Source organism: Aethalodelphis obliquidens, unplaced genomic scaffold, assembly GCF_003676395.1.
Source record: "Aethalodelphis obliquidens isolate GAN/ISIS:26980383/991018 unplaced genomic scaffold, ASM367639v1 scaffold38, whole genome shotgun sequence".
Taxonomy (NCBI): Eukaryota; Metazoa; Chordata; class Mammalia; order Artiodactyla; family Delphinidae; genus Aethalodelphis; species Aethalodelphis obliquidens.
In genome coordinates this window covers 4,998,836-5,017,305 of record NW_020837982.1, presented here as the reverse complement: position 1 = coordinate 5,017,305, position 18,470 = coordinate 4,998,836, and the positions used below count along the sequence as shown (strand labels likewise).

The window sequence follows — 18,470 nt, the reverse complement described above, 5'->3', positions numbered from 1 at the left end:
TCATCTTCACAGTCCAGAATTCTACTGGAAAACATCACTTTAAGTTATGACAAGTCTCAGAATTGGCCTATCTTGAGTCACATACCTTCCTGGAGCTCTTACAGCCCCATTTGAAACACTGGACTAAGAGTAGTGAAGGGTACTTTCTCAAGTGAAAATCAAGGCACTGTTCTCAGAAATGGGGGAGTGAATGCCAAAGAGGCAAAAACATCTGTACATCTGGGGAAGGAGAGAGAAGAAATCCTTAATTTGCAGTTTCTCCCTGAGTTAAGTCAAACTTGGTTAATAAAAGTATTTTGTAACAGAGCTATCACATGATCCAGCAATCCCACTCCTGGGTATATATCCAGAAAAAACCAAAAACTCTACTTGGAAAAGATACATGCACCCCAATGTTCATAACACTATTTACAATAGCCAAGACATGGAAACAACTCAAGTGCCCATCAACAGGCTGGTTTAAGAAGATGTGGTATATATACACAGTGGAATATTACTCAGCCATAAAAAAGAATAAAATATTGCCATTTGCAGCAACATGGGTGGACCAAGAGAAGAACATGCTTAGTGAAGTCAGAGAAAGACAAATACTGTATCACTTATATGTAGACTCTAAAAAATAATTCAAATTAATCTACATACAAAACAGAAAGACTCATAGACCTAGAAAACAAGCTTATGGCTTCCAAAGGGGAGAGGGAGGACAGGAAGGACAAATTAAGAGTATAGGATTAACAGATACAAACTACTGTACATAAAATAAATAAGCAATAAGGCTTTACTATATAGCACAGGGAATTACATTCAGTATCTTCTAATAACCTATAATAGAATCTAAAAAAAAAAAAAACTGAATCACTATGCTATATACCTGAAACACAATAATGTAAATCAATTACACTTAAATAATTTTGTTTTTTAAATATGTAACTTTTCCTATCTAAACCATCCATGCTGCTTTGAGTCTCTGAATTACTGGGAGAGGGAAATCAACAGTTTCTTATCAGATCTCTCCACCTCCAGTCTTTCTCCTAGGCTTTATCTTGCATACTATAGTCAAATGAAACCTTCCCAATATATGGCTTTAGTATGACAACCCTAACAAAGGAATCCAATTCTCCACCAAAGTTGAAGATTTTTAGCCTGTCACTCATGGTCTTCCATGATCTCACCCTAATTCTTTCACAGTTACATTATACTACACCCCTCTGTGTACACAAAGTCAGTGCTTTTGAAGTGTTTGTCACTGTCACTGATATATTTTAAATTATTAGGGTGTAACTGATATTTAATATGTCAGTCAAGAGATACAGGCATTAGCTTTCTTGCTACTTTTCCTTTCTGGTTTAAAAAGTATAACAAAATGATTTATGAATGCTAAATTTGATCTTTTATATATATTTTCTTAAAGACAATATTCTTACTAAACTACGTTTATCCTTCTAAAATAAGACAATGTGGTAACTCTTCATGAAGTATGAGAGATAAAAATAGCACTTTCTTAATGGGAAGACTGTTAAGAAAACTGTTTTCTCCGTATGATTCATCCTTTTCACATGAATAAATTTACAGTTTATAACTTCAAATGGTTAAGTTTCAGACTTAGTACAGAATTTTAGTTTTATTTTGATATATAAATAGAAACTCTAATAAGATGTACTATATTTTTTAGAGTATATTAAACAAGACATGTTCATAAACAGGCCACCTGGATCTTTAGGTAATTTCTTTAGGCTGGTATCTCCATCTTTTCACCCTCAGCTAAAACTGATTTATACACATAACCAATTTACTAACTTGCTAGGGTTTCAGAATTAAAGTGATTTTTAATTAAAAAAAGAGGAATTACAGCATGACAGGAATGACATTATTTTTAAAATAAAATATAAGCATCAATTAAACATGCAAATATATCACTATTTTTATTTTCATTTAAGTGAGTATGTTGTGGGCTAAAAAACTTAGACAAGATGTGTGATCTGTATTTTACACTTTAATACAAATTTTAGAACATAAAGTAAAACAATATTCTCTGTTCAAATCCACATATTTTTATCTGAAACATGACATTTATAAAACAAACAGCTCCTGCAACAAATGCAACATAGAAGAGTTATTTAAATTATTTTTTAATGGTTGTAGTGGAGCCAATTTTCCTCATTAAGTACTTACGGGGATTCAGCACTCTCTTTAGGTTGTTTGAATATAACCAAGAATGTGGTATTGATAAGTAAATATTATATATTAATTTAGTTAAACATTCAAGATAAAAGGATTGACTTCTGACTTAAACCTAAATCAAAAATGAATTTTGAAAATATATTTTAAAATACCCTCCCAACCACTGTTAACACACTCCTTTATGTGTTCACTCAACATTTTCCAGGAATTATAATTTTCTGTGTTTCCATAGGTCTTCCTATTGGGGCAGTTATCAATCATCTTCTTTCTCAATATATGTCTTTGCATTAACCCGTGCCATTTGCCGGGCCAAGTATCTGTCTCTCGCTGACATTACAGTTTCTTCGTTGCTCCGCTTTGCAAACTTGTTCACTGTCTCGTGTGGCGTCTCTTGTTCTTTGCCAGTCCCTTGGCATTTCTCTGTGTATCTGTGTTTTGCTCCCAGTGATGTTTCAGAACTAGAGGGTTTCTCTGGGTTTCTTTCTTTGTCCTTTTCCATGTTTCTCATTTTATTGGCTCTTTCCTGGTTAAGAAACCTATCCTTTGCCCTAGAATTTGGGCTTTCCTTTCTTTCTTGATTTCTTTCTGAAGATTGAACACTTACTTCTCGGTTTTCTCTATCTCTGTATTTATCACTGTTTTCATATCTTTCTTTCCTTGCTTTCATATGCTCTTCCTTTTCTTTGCTTTTCTCTTCCTTCTCTCCTCCTTTCTCAATGTGTTGGTCATAATCATTTCGTTGTCTGTCTCTTTCTTGTTCTCTTGAGGGGTATTTCTCCCTGTCTTTCTCCCTTTTCCATTCCCTATCATTTCTTTCTCTCTGGTCTCTTCCCCTCAGTCTATCTTCTTGTTCATGCCTCTTCCAGTGTGAATCTCTGTAACTGGCCTCTCTGTGCCTATGGGAATCCTTCTTTTCTTTTTGGTAATCACGGTCAGTGTAATAGTTGTCCTCCCTGGATTGTCTCTCTTGGTGCTGATCTTCCCTTTTCTCATGTCCTCTTGACTTGGAACTTTTTGTGTGGTATTTGGTACCATGCTCTCTTTCTTCACTAGATGACCGTGAGTGGGTATGACTTCTGTGATGCCTGGAGTCATTTTTTAAGGTCTCTGTGCCCTTTTCCCTTCTGCAGTTCACTTTATTATCTTCTTCCATTTCATCATCCTCACTGCTCTTAGCATCAAAGTCACTGTCTGCATCTGGGTTTTCCTCTACTTTCACAACTGTTTGGCGAATGCAGTTCTCATGAGGTATTGTTCTGTCTTCTGAACTTACTTCATCGGAATATCCCTTTGATTTCTCTTCTTTTATCCCAGACCTTAAGAAAAATAATGTAACAGAAAATGCTACATTATCAATTATAGTAAATAAATGAAGTGTTCATATAAAGTTCATCAGTACTTAAGTCAATACACCTACATTATATAAACCTGCTGATTATCCCAAATTCAAAAAGGTGCTGCTGTCTATTTACCTTGTAAACATCTGCAAACTAGTATTTTCTAACCATTCCGAATATTTTCAATATTGGTAGAAATGAAAAAGTAAAAATCAGCCCTTCTGTATGGACCACTAGAACCTTCAGGCAGGGGTGTGTGCAAGGTCTTAATTTTTGCCAAGCACAGACAAAGAATAATTGGGAAAAGATATATTCTGAAGTACTAGTTTACAACATGAGGTTCAAGTTGTGGCTTTATTGGATTTTTATTTTATTTTTAAAAAATATTTAAAAATAGTCCTGGAAGAAAAAGATAAATTTTTTCACAGCAAAATGATGACAAAACCTAATTCTAAATATCACTAAATAATTCCTCTCATGACTGAAAAGGCACCAGCATCCTGCTCTACCCCTTGGCATCTTTTACAACAAAATGGAAATATGAGAATCTATCCAGCTATTATGATCAGTTACATTAACACTGTTTACATCACCTACATTTTCCCATGGTTAATTTATTTACATTACACATTTATTCTCACTAATCACTTACCAAACAAACAAAGCAACAACTATGGTTCTCTAGCAATTGCTGGCAAAAGTGTCTTGGCTAAAGGACTCACTAATAGTTAGGAATTCTATTATTAGACTCTGGGAATTGCAACTACTATATGACATTATGAAGTTTCACGGCTGGCCTCACAACAATTCCAGATGAAACTCTAATTTTTCATTCAAAAACTTCAGTCTTCAAATATGCTTTCTGAGACTCATAATTCTCATCAATTTTACAATCAAAACCTAGTAGTTGGGGTGTAATCCCTTCTCTTCATCCTTAATTCCATTCTCCTGCATCTCCTCTTTCCCTAGCAACAAAGACTCACACCCTCTTATCTGAATGTTTCTATTCCAAAAAATGATTTCCTTAGATACAAGTTTAAGACAAATTTTACCTTCAGCTATAAACTTACACCATAATCATTTCACCATCCCCATAATATTTTATAATTTTATTCAAAAATCCTCCAATCCTTACTTTCTAGACCAGTATTAATAGAAATGTCTACAGAAATGGGAAATTCCCTGATGGTCCAGTGGTTAGGACTCAGCACTTTCACTGCCGGGGCCCAGGTTCAATCTCTGGTTCGGGAACTAAGATACCACAGGCTGTGCAGCAAGGCCAGAAAAAAAAAAATGTCTACATAGTAATGTCCATATATCTGTGCTGTCCAATATGGTAGCCACTAGCCAAATGTGGCAACGGAATACTTGAAATGTGACTGTTGTGACCAAAATTTTAGATTTAATATAATTTAAATTTAAACAGCTACATGTAACTAGTGGCTACATATTGGATAATGTATTTCTAAGCCCTTGATTATGTGAATCTTATGTTTTATGGAGGCTAGGTCCTATTTATGAAAAAAATATACTTCTCTTTTTGGGAGGAGATGTGGGGATATATGTATATGTATAGCTGATTCACTTTGTTATAAAGCAGAAACTAACACACCATTGTAAAGCAATTATACTCCAATAAAGATGTTAAAAAATATATATATACACTTCTCTTTTTATATACTATCTGAACATGCGTGTAGAATTACTGTAAAATAAAAATAAACTTGAACTAAAAGTTTTTTAATTAAAAAACTGTAAATCCCTAGTTATTCATTCAATTAGGTCAGGTTTGGCTAACAACACAATATGCAATACTGCAATCCTCTACTTCCAGAGAGTTAAAATGATCCCACAATCAAAAATCATGAACAGTATCTTTCTTCTAAATATTCCATATGCCACATCTCACCTGGCTTCACGGAAGCTGCATGTAGGTACTTCCTCTTCACCAACTGCTTGATTTAATAGGTGCCTATAAAATCCACTGAGATCGCTCTGCTTGGTTACATCCAAACGTGCTAAGAGAATGAAAGCAAAAGTGAGAATAATATATTCAAAAAGGCAAAATGCAGTTCAGTTTCACAGGCATAGAGTATGTAACACAGTGTATGAAGTGGTGCTCTAGATGAACACATAGTACATGCTTAGACCAAGTCTTATACATTTGGTTTTCTTCCACTTAAAGTTGATAAGCACTTGCCAATTAAGCTATTTGTAAGTACACATTTTACTTAGACCTTGAGAAATGACCACGAGTAGGAAGCAATGAAGTAAAGCACTAAGGTATTCTTTGGCCTCTGCACATCTTTGTTCTTTCTTGAATTAATGTTATTCTTTTTGTAAATGCCCAGTTAATGCTCCTTGGGTGATGTTACTCTAGTTTTCTCATCCCAGGAAATATAACTAGGATTTAAATCTCAGTTTATACTGCTTTTGACAAATGTCATGCTTTCCATGCCTTGTAATCAATGTTTTTACATTTGAAATCATTTTCTAAGGCAATGACTTGTGATAATCATAGTTTTAAGCAACAAAGTGAGATGTAATTGAAAAGTTCAGTAGAAGTAATAGTTACTAAGAGTGCAACTGTGTTTTTACTTACAATCTCCTGTTTTATAATATACATAACATCATATATCTTGTACCCTGCATTCATATACATAAATTATGACAACATTATAATCTAAAAGTTCAGTGATGAGCAAATGGTTAACCACAGGGCAGAACTCTCCTGTTTGTTTCCTGCTACTCCTCTCCCTCTTTCATTTCACCTTCAAGTGCAGCAGCCCTCCTTTCTCTTTCTTCCTCTTCAGCTCTCTCTTGCAGTTTTTTCTTATAAGCAGATGTTACAAATGCCTCTTTATCATCAAATTCTCCCTTTTCCATTTCTCGTTCTCTTTGTATTTTCTTTTCCATTCTTTTTTCCTGTTCCTTTTTTCTGATCTCAACTGCTTTTAGTAAGTTGTGAATGTACTTGGGCTAGGGGGAAAAAATAAGATTATTTAGGAAAGAGTCAAAGATAATTAACTGCTAATATTCGATTTTTATCATGAATTTATTACTACAGAAATGCAAATAAATAGGACTGTCAACTTCTCAAAATTCAATATAAATTTACTAGCAAGATAATAAAATTCTTCTCAATAGAAATTTAAGTATAAAAACAAAAAATTATTCAAAATGGCATTTAAAAAATATCTCAAGCGAAATAGGTCATTTTCCCACTGTTTTTCTCTCCCTTTTTACAAAACGGTATTGTCTTACTTCAACAGATACGTGAATAGGAAGGCTTCTGACTAATTTTTCACATTAGTTGAAATACAATCATTTAAAATAGCAGCTTTAATATCATTTTAGAGCACCACTTTATCTGTAGATACTGTAAGATGTAAAGATCCTTAAATACCAGTCTGTGCTTTGTGAAAGAATAAGAGTGATAGAAAATTTGAACTTATTTCATTCAATCTCCACACCCTAACTTGTTTTTTCAAACTAAAAATATGACCATGTTACACGCAGATGATTCAGTTACCAGCTAGGAAGCAATAAAAAATTATAAGACACAAACATGAACAGGAGAAGCAGCAGTACAAAGACTTTCTTAGGAAAAACTTTCAAAAAATAATCTGTAAAAGTTTTAAAGCAAAAATCCAAAATTTATAAAATTGTTAGATAATTCTCTTGCTCCTGTTAGGATACTAAATATATAGTTTCCTAGGTTCTCAATCAAATCCATACTATCTGGAACTAGGGGCTCTTCACACTTCAAATACCTAAAAGCTTTTTCTCAGATCATTCTCATGTTGAAATAAGCGTAAGTTACAAAATGCAGGTCAAGGTCAAAGAAACTTTGTATTTTCAGCTACAAACCTTTCGGTCTTTTCCCAAAAGCAATTTTGGATTACTTTCTTCCTTTTTTTTCTTCATTTCATCATAAATACTGTCATATTCATATACAGTAGAATCTTCTGCAAGGGCCTTTTGGATTTCAAGTTTGGTCTTTAAAGAAAACATTGAACATGTTTCAAAAATATGAGCCAACTAATAGATACTACAAAAAGTCTAAGTAATCCTTTTGAGACAGGATCATAAATCAGAAATATATCATAAAAATTGTATCAATCACATTTTAAACTTAAAGCACTTAGAATAGAGCCTGACAGAGAGTTAAGTGTTCAGTAAACATTATTATCTATTCACTTGTACATAAACAGAATTATCTACAAAAGGACCAGGGTATGACTTAGAAACACCTAACCTTAATTTTGAGATGCCTATATTACATATTAAACTTCCATATCATTTTTACTTGTGTTACCAAATAAAATGTTCAAGTTTCAAATGGTAGGAAATACTTTTTTTTTTTTTGGTAATTGAAAAATACTTTACTTTTAGAGATGTCACCTTCAGAATTTAAAATAAGCAGTATATTCACTACAGAAATACAAGTAGTTTTAAAAAAATTTTGTCTCTGATACGTTTTTCATAAAAATATTTTAATATGGACTTCTCTACTGGCACAGTGGTTAAGAATCCACCTGCCAATGCAGGGGACACAGGTTCAATCCCTGGTCCAGGAAAATCCCACATGCCACGGAGCAACTAAGCCCGTGAGCCACAACTACTGAGCCTGCGCTCTAGAGCCTGTGCACCACAACTACTGAAGTCTACACACCCTAGAGCCCACACGCCACAACTACTGAGCCCACGCGCCTCAACTACTGAAGCCCACACACTCTAGGGCTCACAGGCCACAACTACGGAGCCCGCGTGCTGCTACTATTGAAGCCCACACCTAGAGCCTGTGCTCCGCAACAAGAGAAGCCACCGCAGTGAGAAGCCTATGTATTGCAACGAAGAGTAGCCCCCACTTGCCACAACTAGAGAAAGCCCGTGCACAGCAACGAAGAAGACCCAATGCAGCCAAAAATAATAATAATAATAATAATTATAAGGAAATACTTATTTATTTTCATTGAAGTATAACTTACATTATGATTTGACATTTGTATACATTGTGAAATGATCACCACAGTAAGTCTAGTTACCATCTGTCACCATACAAAGTCACCAAAAAAAAAATTTTTCCCCCATGATAAAAACTTCTAAGATTTACTTCCCTAGCAATTTTCAAATTTGAATACACTATTACTGACTACAGTCACCATGCTGTACATTACATCGCCATGACTTACTTTATAACTTGAATTTTGTATTTCTTTTTCTTTTTTTAAAAATAAATTTATTTATTTTATCTATTTTTGGCCGCGTTGGGTCCTTGTTCCTGCGCGGGCTTTCTCTAGTTGCAGTGAGCCGGGGCCACTCTCCGCTGCAGTACACAGGCTTCTCACTGCAGTGGCTTCTCCCGTTGTGGAGCACAGGCTCCAGGTGAGTGGGCCTCAGCAGTTGTGGCTCGCAGGCTCCAGAGCACAGGCCCAGTAGCTGTGGTGCATGGGCTTAGTTGCTCTACGGCATGTGGGATCTTCCTGGACCAGGGCTCGAACCCATGTCCCCTGCATTGGCAGGCAGACTCCCAACCACTGCACCACCAGGGAAGCCCTGAATTTTGTATTTCTTGATCCCCTTCATTGATTTCACCAACCCCCCCATCCCCCTCCTCTCTGGCAACCATAAATCTTTTCTCTATGAGTTTTGTTTGATCATTTTGTTTTTTAGATTCCACATATAAGTGAAATCATATGGTATTTGTCTTTCTCTGACTTATTTCACTTAGCACGATACTCTCAAGGTCCATCCATGTTGTTGCAAATGGCAAGATTTCTTTTTATTTTTTTTTATGGCTGAGTAATATTCCATTTGTGTGGCATGGAATATTTTATCCATTCACCCGTCAATGGACCCTTAGGTTGTTACCATATCCTGGCCATTATAAATAATGCTGCAACGAACACACGGGTGCATGTATCTTTTTGAATTAATATTTTCATTTTCTTTGGATAAATACACAGAGGTGGAATTGCTAGATCATATGGTAGCTCTACCTTTAATTTCTGAGGAAGCTCGATACCATCTTCCATACTGGCTGTACCAATTTACATTCCCACCAACAGTATATGAGGGTTCCCTTTTCTCCACATCTTTGCCAACACTTGTTATATGTTGTCTTTTTCATAAGTCATTCTGACAGGTGTGATGTGATATCTCATTGTGGTTTTGATTATTAGTTCCCTGATGATTAGTGCTGTTGAACATCTTTTCAAGTGCTTGTTGGCCATCTGTATGTCTTCTCTGGAAAAATGTCTACTTAGATACTCTGCCCATTTTTTTTTTTCTTAATTTTTATTGGAGTATAGTTGATTTACGTTGCGTTAGTTTCTGCTATACAGCAAAGTTTATCAGCTATACATGTATCTGCCCATTTTTAATTGGATTGTTTTTTGTTTTTGAGCTGTATGAGTTCTTTATGTATTTTGGATATCGACCCTTTATCAGATATATGACTAGCAAGCATCTTCTCATGTTCAGTAGCATGCCTTTTATTCTGTTGATGGTTTCCTTCGCTGTGTAGAGCTTTTTAGTTTGACGTAGTTTCATTTGTTTATTTTTGCTTTTGTGCTCATTGCCTTTGGAGTCAGATCAAAAAAATATCACCAAGAACAATATCAAGAAACTTACCACCTGTTTTCTTCTGGAAGTTTTACGGTTTCAGGTCTTACATTCAAGTCTTTAATCCATTTTGGGTTAATTTTTGTGCATGCTGTACACTAGTGGTCCAGTTTCATTCTGTCACATGTGGCTGTCCAGTGTTCCCAATACTATGTGTTGAAGAGACTGTCCTTTCCCCATTGTACATTCTTCCCTCCTTTATCATAAATTGATTGACTGTATATGCATGGGTTTATTTATGGGCTCTCTATTCTGTCCCATGACCTATGTGTCTGTTTTTATGCCAATACCATATTGTTTTGATTACTATAGCTTTGCAATATAGTTTGAAATCAGGGAGTGTGACACCTCTTGTTTTGTTGTTCTTTCTCCAGATTGTTTTGGCTAGTCGAAATCTTCATGGTTCCACACAAATTTTAGGATGGATTGTTCCATTTCTATCAAAAATGCCCTTAGAATTTTGAAAGGGAATGCACTAAATCTGTACACTGCTTTGGGTAATATGAACATTTAATCAAAATTAAGTCTTCCAATTCATGAGCATGGAATCTTTCCATTTATTTTTGTCTTCTTCAATTTCTTTCATCAATGTCTTATGGTTTGCCATGTACAGGTCTTTCACCTCTTTGGCTAAATTTATTCCTAGAATTTTATTCTCTTTGATGCAACTGTAAATGAGATTGTTTTCATAATTTTTATTTTTGATAGTTCATTGATAGTATATAAAAACAACAGATTTCTGTATATTAATTTTGTATCCTGCAACTTTACTGAACTCATTTATTAATTCTAACAGTTTTTTTTGGCAGAGTCTTTATAGTTTTCCATATATAAAATCATGTCATTTGCAAATATTAATAGTTTTACTTCTTCCTTTCCAATTTGGATGACTTTTATTTCTTTTTCTTGCCTAACTGCTGTGGCTAGGACTTCCAATACCATGTTGAATAGAAGTGGCAAGAGTGTGCATCCTTGTCTTCTTCCTGATTTTAAGGGAAAAGGTTTCAGCTTTTCACCATTAAGTATGATGCTAGTGGTTGGCTTGTCATATATGAACTTTACTATGTTGAGGTATGCTCCATGCATATCCACTTTGTTGAGAGTTTTCATCAAAAATGTAATGCTGCATTTCAACAAATGCTTTTTCTGCATCTATTGAGATAATCATTGATTTCTGTCCTTCATTTTATTAATGTGGTGTATTACATTGATTGATTTGTGGGTGTTAAAATATCCTGATATCCTTGGAATAAATCCCACTTGATTATGACATATGCTCCTTTTAATGTATTATTGAATTTGGTTTGCTAATATTTTGGTGAGGATTTTTGCATCTATGTTTATCAGGGATACTGGTCCATAATTTTCTTTTCTTGTGGGGTCCTTGACTGGTTTTGGTATCAGAATAATGCTGCTCACAAAAAATAAGTTTGGAAGAGTTCCCTCCTTCTTTTTTTTAAAATTTTATTATGCAGTCTCTGCAGAGACTGTCAAAAATTGCCAGTGCCGACTATATTTCAAGTCGTCATGGAAGGGTATGGGGAAAAGTTTTCAATTAGCAATATCACACCTCGGATAAACCTCATTGGCTATGATACTGCCACTGCACAAGTCCCCCCTCTTCTGTTTTCTAAAAGAGTTTGAGAAGGATTGGTATTAAATCTTCTTTAAATATTTGGTAGAATTCACCAGTGAAGCCTGGTCCTGGACTTTTGTTTGCTGGGAGTTGATTACTGATTGAACTCCTTACTAGTAATCAGTCTATTCAGATTTTCTATTTTCTCATGATTCAGTCTTGGAAGATTGTATGTTTCTAGGAATTTATCCAGTTCTTCTAGGTTGTCCAATTTGTTGGAATATAATTTTTCATTTTCTTACGCTCCTCTGTATTTCTTTGGTATCAGTTGTAATTTCTCCTCTTTCATTTCTGATTTTATTTATTTGAGCCCTCTCTTTTTCTTAGTGAGCCTAACTAAAGGTCTGTCAATTTTATCTCTTCAAAGAACCAGCTCTTCAGTTCACTGATCTTTTCTATTGTCTTTTTAGTGCCTACTTCTTTTTTTTAAATAAATTTTTATTATTTATTTATTTTTGGCTGTGTTGGGTCTTCATTGCTGCACACGGGCTTTCTCTAGTTGTGGCGAGCAGGGGCTACTCTTCATTGTGCGTGGGCTTCTCATTGCAGTAGCTTCTCTTGTTGCAAAGCATGGGCTCTAGGCACGCGGGCTTCAGTAGCTGTGGCTCACGGGCTCTAGAGCACAGGGTCAGTAGTTGTGGTGCACAGGCTCAGTTGCTCTGTGGCATGTGGGATCTTCCCAGACCAGGGCTCAAACCCGTGTCCCCTACATTGGTAGGTGGATTCTTAACCACTGCACCACCAGGGAAGTCCCTTAGTGCCTATTTCTGCTCTAATTTTTACTATTGCCTTCCTTCCGCTTTGGGCTTCATTTGTTCTTTTCTAGTTCTTTTAGATTTCAGATTTTTGTTTCTTGAGGCAGGCCTGTACTGCTTTAAACACCCATCTTAGAACTGTTTTTGTTGTATTCCACAGATTTCGGTATGCTGTATTTCCACTGTCTTTTATCTCAAGGTATTTTTTATTTCTCCTTTGATATCTTCATTGCCCTACTGGTTGCTCAGTAGCATGTTGTTGAATCTCCACATATTTGTGATTTTTCCAGCTTTCTCCTTGTAATTTCTAATTTCATACCACTGTAGTTGGAATGATGCTTGATATGATTTCAATCTTTTTAAATTGATTAAGACTTGTGTTGTGGCCTAGCATATGTTCTATCCTAGAGAACAGTCCATGAGCACTTGGGAAGAATATATTCTGTTGCTTTTGGATGGAATATTCTGTACCTATCTATTAAGTCCATCTGGTGTAACGTGTCATTTAAGGCCAATGTTTCCTTATTGATTTTCTGTCTGGATGATCTACCCATTGATATAAGTGGGGTATTAAAGTCCCCTGCTATTATTGTATTGCTGTCAATTTCTCCCTTTAGGTCTGTTAATATTTGCTTTATATATTTAGGTGCGCCTATGTTGGGTGCACAAAAATTTACAAGTGTTATATCTTTTGTTGGACTGATCCCTATATCATTATGTAATACCCATCTTTGTCTTTTATTAAAGTCTTTGTTTTAAAGTATATTTTGTCTGATATTGGTATCCCCACCTTTCTTTTAGTTTCCATTTGCATGAAATATCTTTTTCCATCCCTTCACTTTCAGTCTGTGTGTGTCCCTACATCTGAGGTAAGCCTCTTGTATACAGTACATAGATGAGTCTTGTTTTTTTACCCATGCAGCCATTCTATGTCTTTTGATTGGAGAATTTGGTCCATTTACCTTTAAAGTAATTACTGATATGTATGTACTTATTGCCAACTTGTTAATTGTTTTCTGGCTGTTTGTAGGTCCTCTCTGGGGAAATACTTTAATGTTCCTCCTCCTGCTTTCAGGCCATCAAAATCTTATCTAGAGTTTCAGGCCAGCTCACCCCCTACCTCTTAAACGAGACCATCTCTGAGGGCTTTTACCCCCAGTTAGGTCTTTCTTTTGAGGTCTGATGGCACATTCTGTACTGCAATATATAGTTCCTAAGAATACTCCTGATGTTATTATTTTCTAATTATTTCACAAATCTTAGCCTCTTGTCCCAACTTGTAAGTTCCTGAGGTACAGAAAGTACACATTTTAACTTTTTCTTTAATTGGTACATTGCCTAATGCAATGTGGAACATAAAAGTGATTCTTTTAAGTGATAGGGTGGATAGTATAAATTATTCAAAGAACTGACCTGATATTCTCAGGTTTTTACGTGTCAACAATTAGACTGGAATGATGTACATGCCAAATTAAAAACTTTTTTTCTGGAATATTGCTTAAGATATTAAAAAATAATAATTTTTAAAAACATTTCAACATTTACTTTAACCTCAGAAAAACAGTAATTCTCCTGCCTACATGGTGAATTAGCACTGCTGCTCCTTGCCCAAAACCAACCTGGAAAACTCAGAGGAGGAAAACATGGAATCCAAGAAATCATCACCATCACACCAACAAAAAGCAAGGGAAACAGGACACTAAATTGTTTTAAATTGATAACTTACTTTTTTGTATACTGGGAGAGTGGCAAGAGGGCATGTGTGTAGATATAGGGTATTGTCAATTAACTTAAGTCCCAAAATATATAAAGTAAAAACTGAACAGAAATCTAAGGAAAAACAGACAAGTCCAAAACTATAATAGGGGATTTTAACATATGCCTCTCAGTAATTAAGAGACCAAAAAAATTAGTATGAATATATATGGATTCGCACAACTGGCCAAAAAACACCATTTAGAATATTTTTTCAAGCATCAAAGGAATATTTATTAAAAACTACTGGACCACACAGTTAATCTCAACACATTTTTTAAAGACATGAAACAATACAATGCATCATCTTGGAACACAAAGAAATCATGTTAAAAATCAGTAACAAAAAGGAAACAAAAAACCCCTATATGTTTAAAAATTAAGTTCTAAATAACCCACAGATCAAAGAAGAAATCATAACAGAAATTATAAAATATTTTGAACTGAATAAAAAGTACTACTTACCAAAAACTTGTGAGATAAGCACAGCTACAGCAGTGCTCAGAGGAAAATGTATAGCTTTAAACACATTAGAAAAGAGAAAGGGCTTTTGAAAACAGCTATGCATTCATCTCAAAAAGTAAGAAAAATAACAAAATAAACCCAAAGAAAGCAGAATGAAGAAAACACTAATTTGTCAGGACAGAAAGTAATGAATGAGAAACAAACTTAACCCACTAAATCTTGGGACTGTCAGACTTTTATATTTTTTTCAATCTGGATAATTACAGTGAAAGAAAAGGAAAATCACAGGCCAATCTCACTGATGATAAAAAAAAGAAAAACTCCTTAACACTTAAAACAAAAATCCTTAATGAAATTTTAGTAAACCAAATGCAATGGAACATAAAAAGAAGAATACTCTATACCTATATTGTGTTTATATCATTTATGTGAAGTGATCATTACTGATTTTCTAAAGTTAAACTGATCTTTACTGGTATGAATATAGTTCATGCATGACTTTCAAAAAATAAAACACAACAAGCAAAACCTCAAACCAAGACCAGAAAAGAACTTCCTTAGCTTGAAAACAGATATCTACCAAAAACCTACAGGAAATATTATTTTAATGATGACATATTAAAAGTTTTTCCAGTGAAATAGGGAATAAGATAATAATGTTGACAACATCAGTTCTGTGCACCTGATGGCCAGATAAAAAAACTGATGGGAGAGGAGAAGAGGGGAGAGAAGGGAAGGGGAGAAAAGAAAACAAAAGGAAAAAAAAAAAGAGAAAAGAAAAGAAAAGGACTTCTCTGGTGGCACAGTGGTTGGGAGTCCGCCTGCTGATGCAGGGGACATGGGTTCGAGCCCTGGTCCAGGAGGATCCCACATGCTGTGGAGCAACTAAGCCCACGTGCCACAACTACTGAGCCTGTGCGCCACAACTGCTACTGAGGTGCGCCATGGCTACTGAGCCCTGCGCACCTGCAGCCTGTGCTCCGCGATGGGAGAGGCCACTGCAGAGAGAGGCCTGCGCACTGCAGTGGGGGGGTGTTCCCGCTCGCCACAGCTGGAGAAAGCCTGTGCACAGCAGCGGAGACTCAACGCAGCCAAAATTAAATAAATAAAAAATAAATTAAAAATTTAAAAAAGGAAAGAAGAAAGGTCTAACAGATAAAGTACCCCATTTCTAAGAGTATTTTCTCTTAGATTTAGTAAATACAATCAAGGTGGTATTCTTCATGATAAAAGTTAGTTTGAGATTAAAGCAGAAGAGTTGAATCATTCAAGTGGGGAAAATAAGGTGAAAGGTAGTATAGCAGCAGCAGGCAGGTGAGAGGCAGAAGAGCTGTAGCAGCATCCCCAATTTCCAGGCAAATTATGAAAAAGTCCCACTATCAAAAAAGTGGATTTGAACAAGCCAGAGTTAAGAATAAAATCAGATTTGGGACTTATGCTTTAAGTGAATAAGAAAAGGCAACACAGGGACTTCCCTGGTGGCACAGTGGTTGGGACTCCACACTCCCAGTTCGGGGGGTGGCCCTGGTTCGATCCCTGGTCAGGGAGCTAGATCCCACATGCATGTTGCAACTAAGGAGCCGGGTCTATCAAATTAATTAATTAATTTAAAAAAAAAAAGGCAGGGCTTCCCTGATGGCGCAGTGGTTGAGAGTCCGCCTGCCGATGCAGGGGATACGGGTTCATGCCTTGGTCTAGGAGGATCCCACATGCCGTGGAGCGGCTGGGCCCGTGAGCCATGGCTGCTGAGCCTGTGCTCCGCAACGGGAGAGGCCACAACAGTGAGAGGCCTGCATACCGCAAAAAAAAAAAAAAAAAAAAAAAGGCAGCAAAAAATGTGAAAAGAATATTAGAAAACAAGATACCTACATGACTTGGTGAAGTCACCAGACTCTCTAGAACTAATTCTCTCAACCACATAGTGAAGAAACTGAACTTGATGGTCTTTCTAAAATTCTACTGAGCTCTAAAATTCTAATTCAAAGCACTCCAGCACTTAAGCTAAAGAATCAAAGTTTTTAATGTTATGTGTGTATTAAATCATTTTGAGACTAAGTTACATGTTATATCTCATATGACACTAAGATATTATCTTAAAGTAACTAAATACATAATTCTGTGCCCATTCCCCAAGGAGGCAGTAAAACACAGAGGCTAAAAGCTTGGGCTCTGCAATTTCACTGCCTGGGTTTGAACACAACTTGACCATTTACTAACTATGCGATCTCATGAAAGTCACACAAATATTTTTTGCCTTCATTTCCTCAACTACAAAATAGAGATTATAAGAGCAATTATCCTAAAATAGGACTGCTGTAAGAATTAAAGGTAACTCTTAGAAAGGAGTTACCATAATGTCTGGCTCATAGAAAGTGCTTAACAAATTTATCCTTAAGCAGGATTCTAGATACACAAGGGAAAAACAGGTGCCCAAAATTAAAGAAAATGTGGAGGAAAAGGAATTAAAATTGAAAAGAAAGGTACTCTGCCATTGTTTAATTTCATTATTTTCTACTGCAGCTAAATCTAAAATACACTGGTACAGTAGTAGAAAAATTACTAAAACTCCAGGCCTAGTTCTGTAATGAGCTGTGTGATCATGAGGGGTAAACATCCTTTTGAAGTTTCAAACTTCTTTATCAGGATCATGGGCAGGTTTGTGAGAATTTTAAGAAGATAATGTATGTATAAAAGTACCTGGAAGTACTATACAGTATACATAAATATAAGGTGCTGGCAAGTCTACCGAAAATCACCTGACATTCCCCTTCCTTGCTAGATGAGTTTCAAATAATTATAAAACTGCAAAATCATTTTGGTTGTATCCTTTGTTTTTTTTTTAGCAAGTAAGCTCATTAGCAGAAATTATTAAACCATGTAATCCATCGTCAGACTAAGTCATATGAAAGCAGAAATGGGTTTAATCTACAACACGGCAATAAGGAGCTAATTCTTCACTGTGTTTTTCTCCTTTAAAATTTATACAAGAAACCTGAAATCTATGTAAATCAAGAAACATCTTACACATTTTCAGAAAACAAGTGTCAAGATAAAATTTTTCCTTATACACCCTTACTCTCTTTAGTCTCAGGTACCTAATACCAAAACTGATACTTTAAAATGTGAGCTGAACTACTTACTTCACCAGATGCATTTAATTCACCCTTCTACCTTACCTGTTTCATTGCTTGCTTCTTAGCAGCTTCTCTCTGAAGGCTTTCACTCACGGAGGTCTATAAAACAGGAAAATGCTGTCACTGTTTCAACCAATTTAAAACTTCTTTTCCAGTATTCTGGTTGGCAACTAGTCCCTTACTTACGGTTAAAAACAGAAAGATATAAAAAAAAAAACAAAAAAAAAAAACCAAAAAAAACCCCAGAAAGATAATATTATGAATTAAATTAACATTTTCAAGGTCTTCACCCTAAACTTTAGGAAACGAATGAATCTTCATTATAAATCATCAGGGTGTAAGAGAAAAAATGGTACAGGACAAGATGAGGTAACATGGGTTTTCAGTCCCAGCTTCACCACTAAGTTGTTCAACTTCTATGGATTTCAATTTGCTTTGTGTACATATGTGAATGTGCGCGTGTTGAGTGGGGGAAAATTGGTCCCTTCCAATACTAAAATGGTATGATTCCCAGCAACAAAAAGCACATTATTTTAATATTCACCACTGAATATAGTATATCAAACTCTTAGTACATGCT

General features: G+C 35.5%; 1 protein-coding gene and 1 non-coding gene across 4 annotated transcripts in view; both read right to left on the bottom strand.

Annotated features, from left to right (window-relative positions):
• Positions 1 to 1,896: 1,896 nt before the first annotated feature.
• Positions 1,897 to 18,470, bottom strand: part of NSRP1 (nuclear speckle splicing regulatory protein 1) — a 66,256-nt gene continuing 49,682 nt past the window's right edge. For all 3 annotated transcript variants that reach the window (XM_027130530.1, XM_027130532.1, XM_027130531.1), the window contains exons 3-7: positions 17,933 to 17,989; positions 7,389 to 7,517; positions 6,290 to 6,497; positions 5,428 to 5,536; positions 1,897 to 3,497 (exon numbers count right to left, since the gene is read on the bottom strand). In XM_027130530.1, the coding sequence (XP_026986331.1) occupies positions 2,435 to 3,497; positions 5,428 to 5,536; positions 6,290 to 6,497; positions 7,389 to 7,517; positions 17,933 to 17,989 (1,566 nt within the window). In that variant the 3' untranslated portion in view covers positions 1,897 to 2,434. The remainder of the gene's footprint in view (positions 3,498 to 5,427; positions 5,537 to 6,289; positions 6,498 to 7,388; positions 7,518 to 17,932; positions 17,990 to 18,470) is intronic.
• LOC113633191 (U4 spliceosomal RNA) lies at positions 11,621 to 11,760 on the bottom strand. Its single transcript, XR_003438104.1, has one exon. It is a non-coding gene; the product is annotated as a U4 spliceosomal RNA (small nuclear RNA).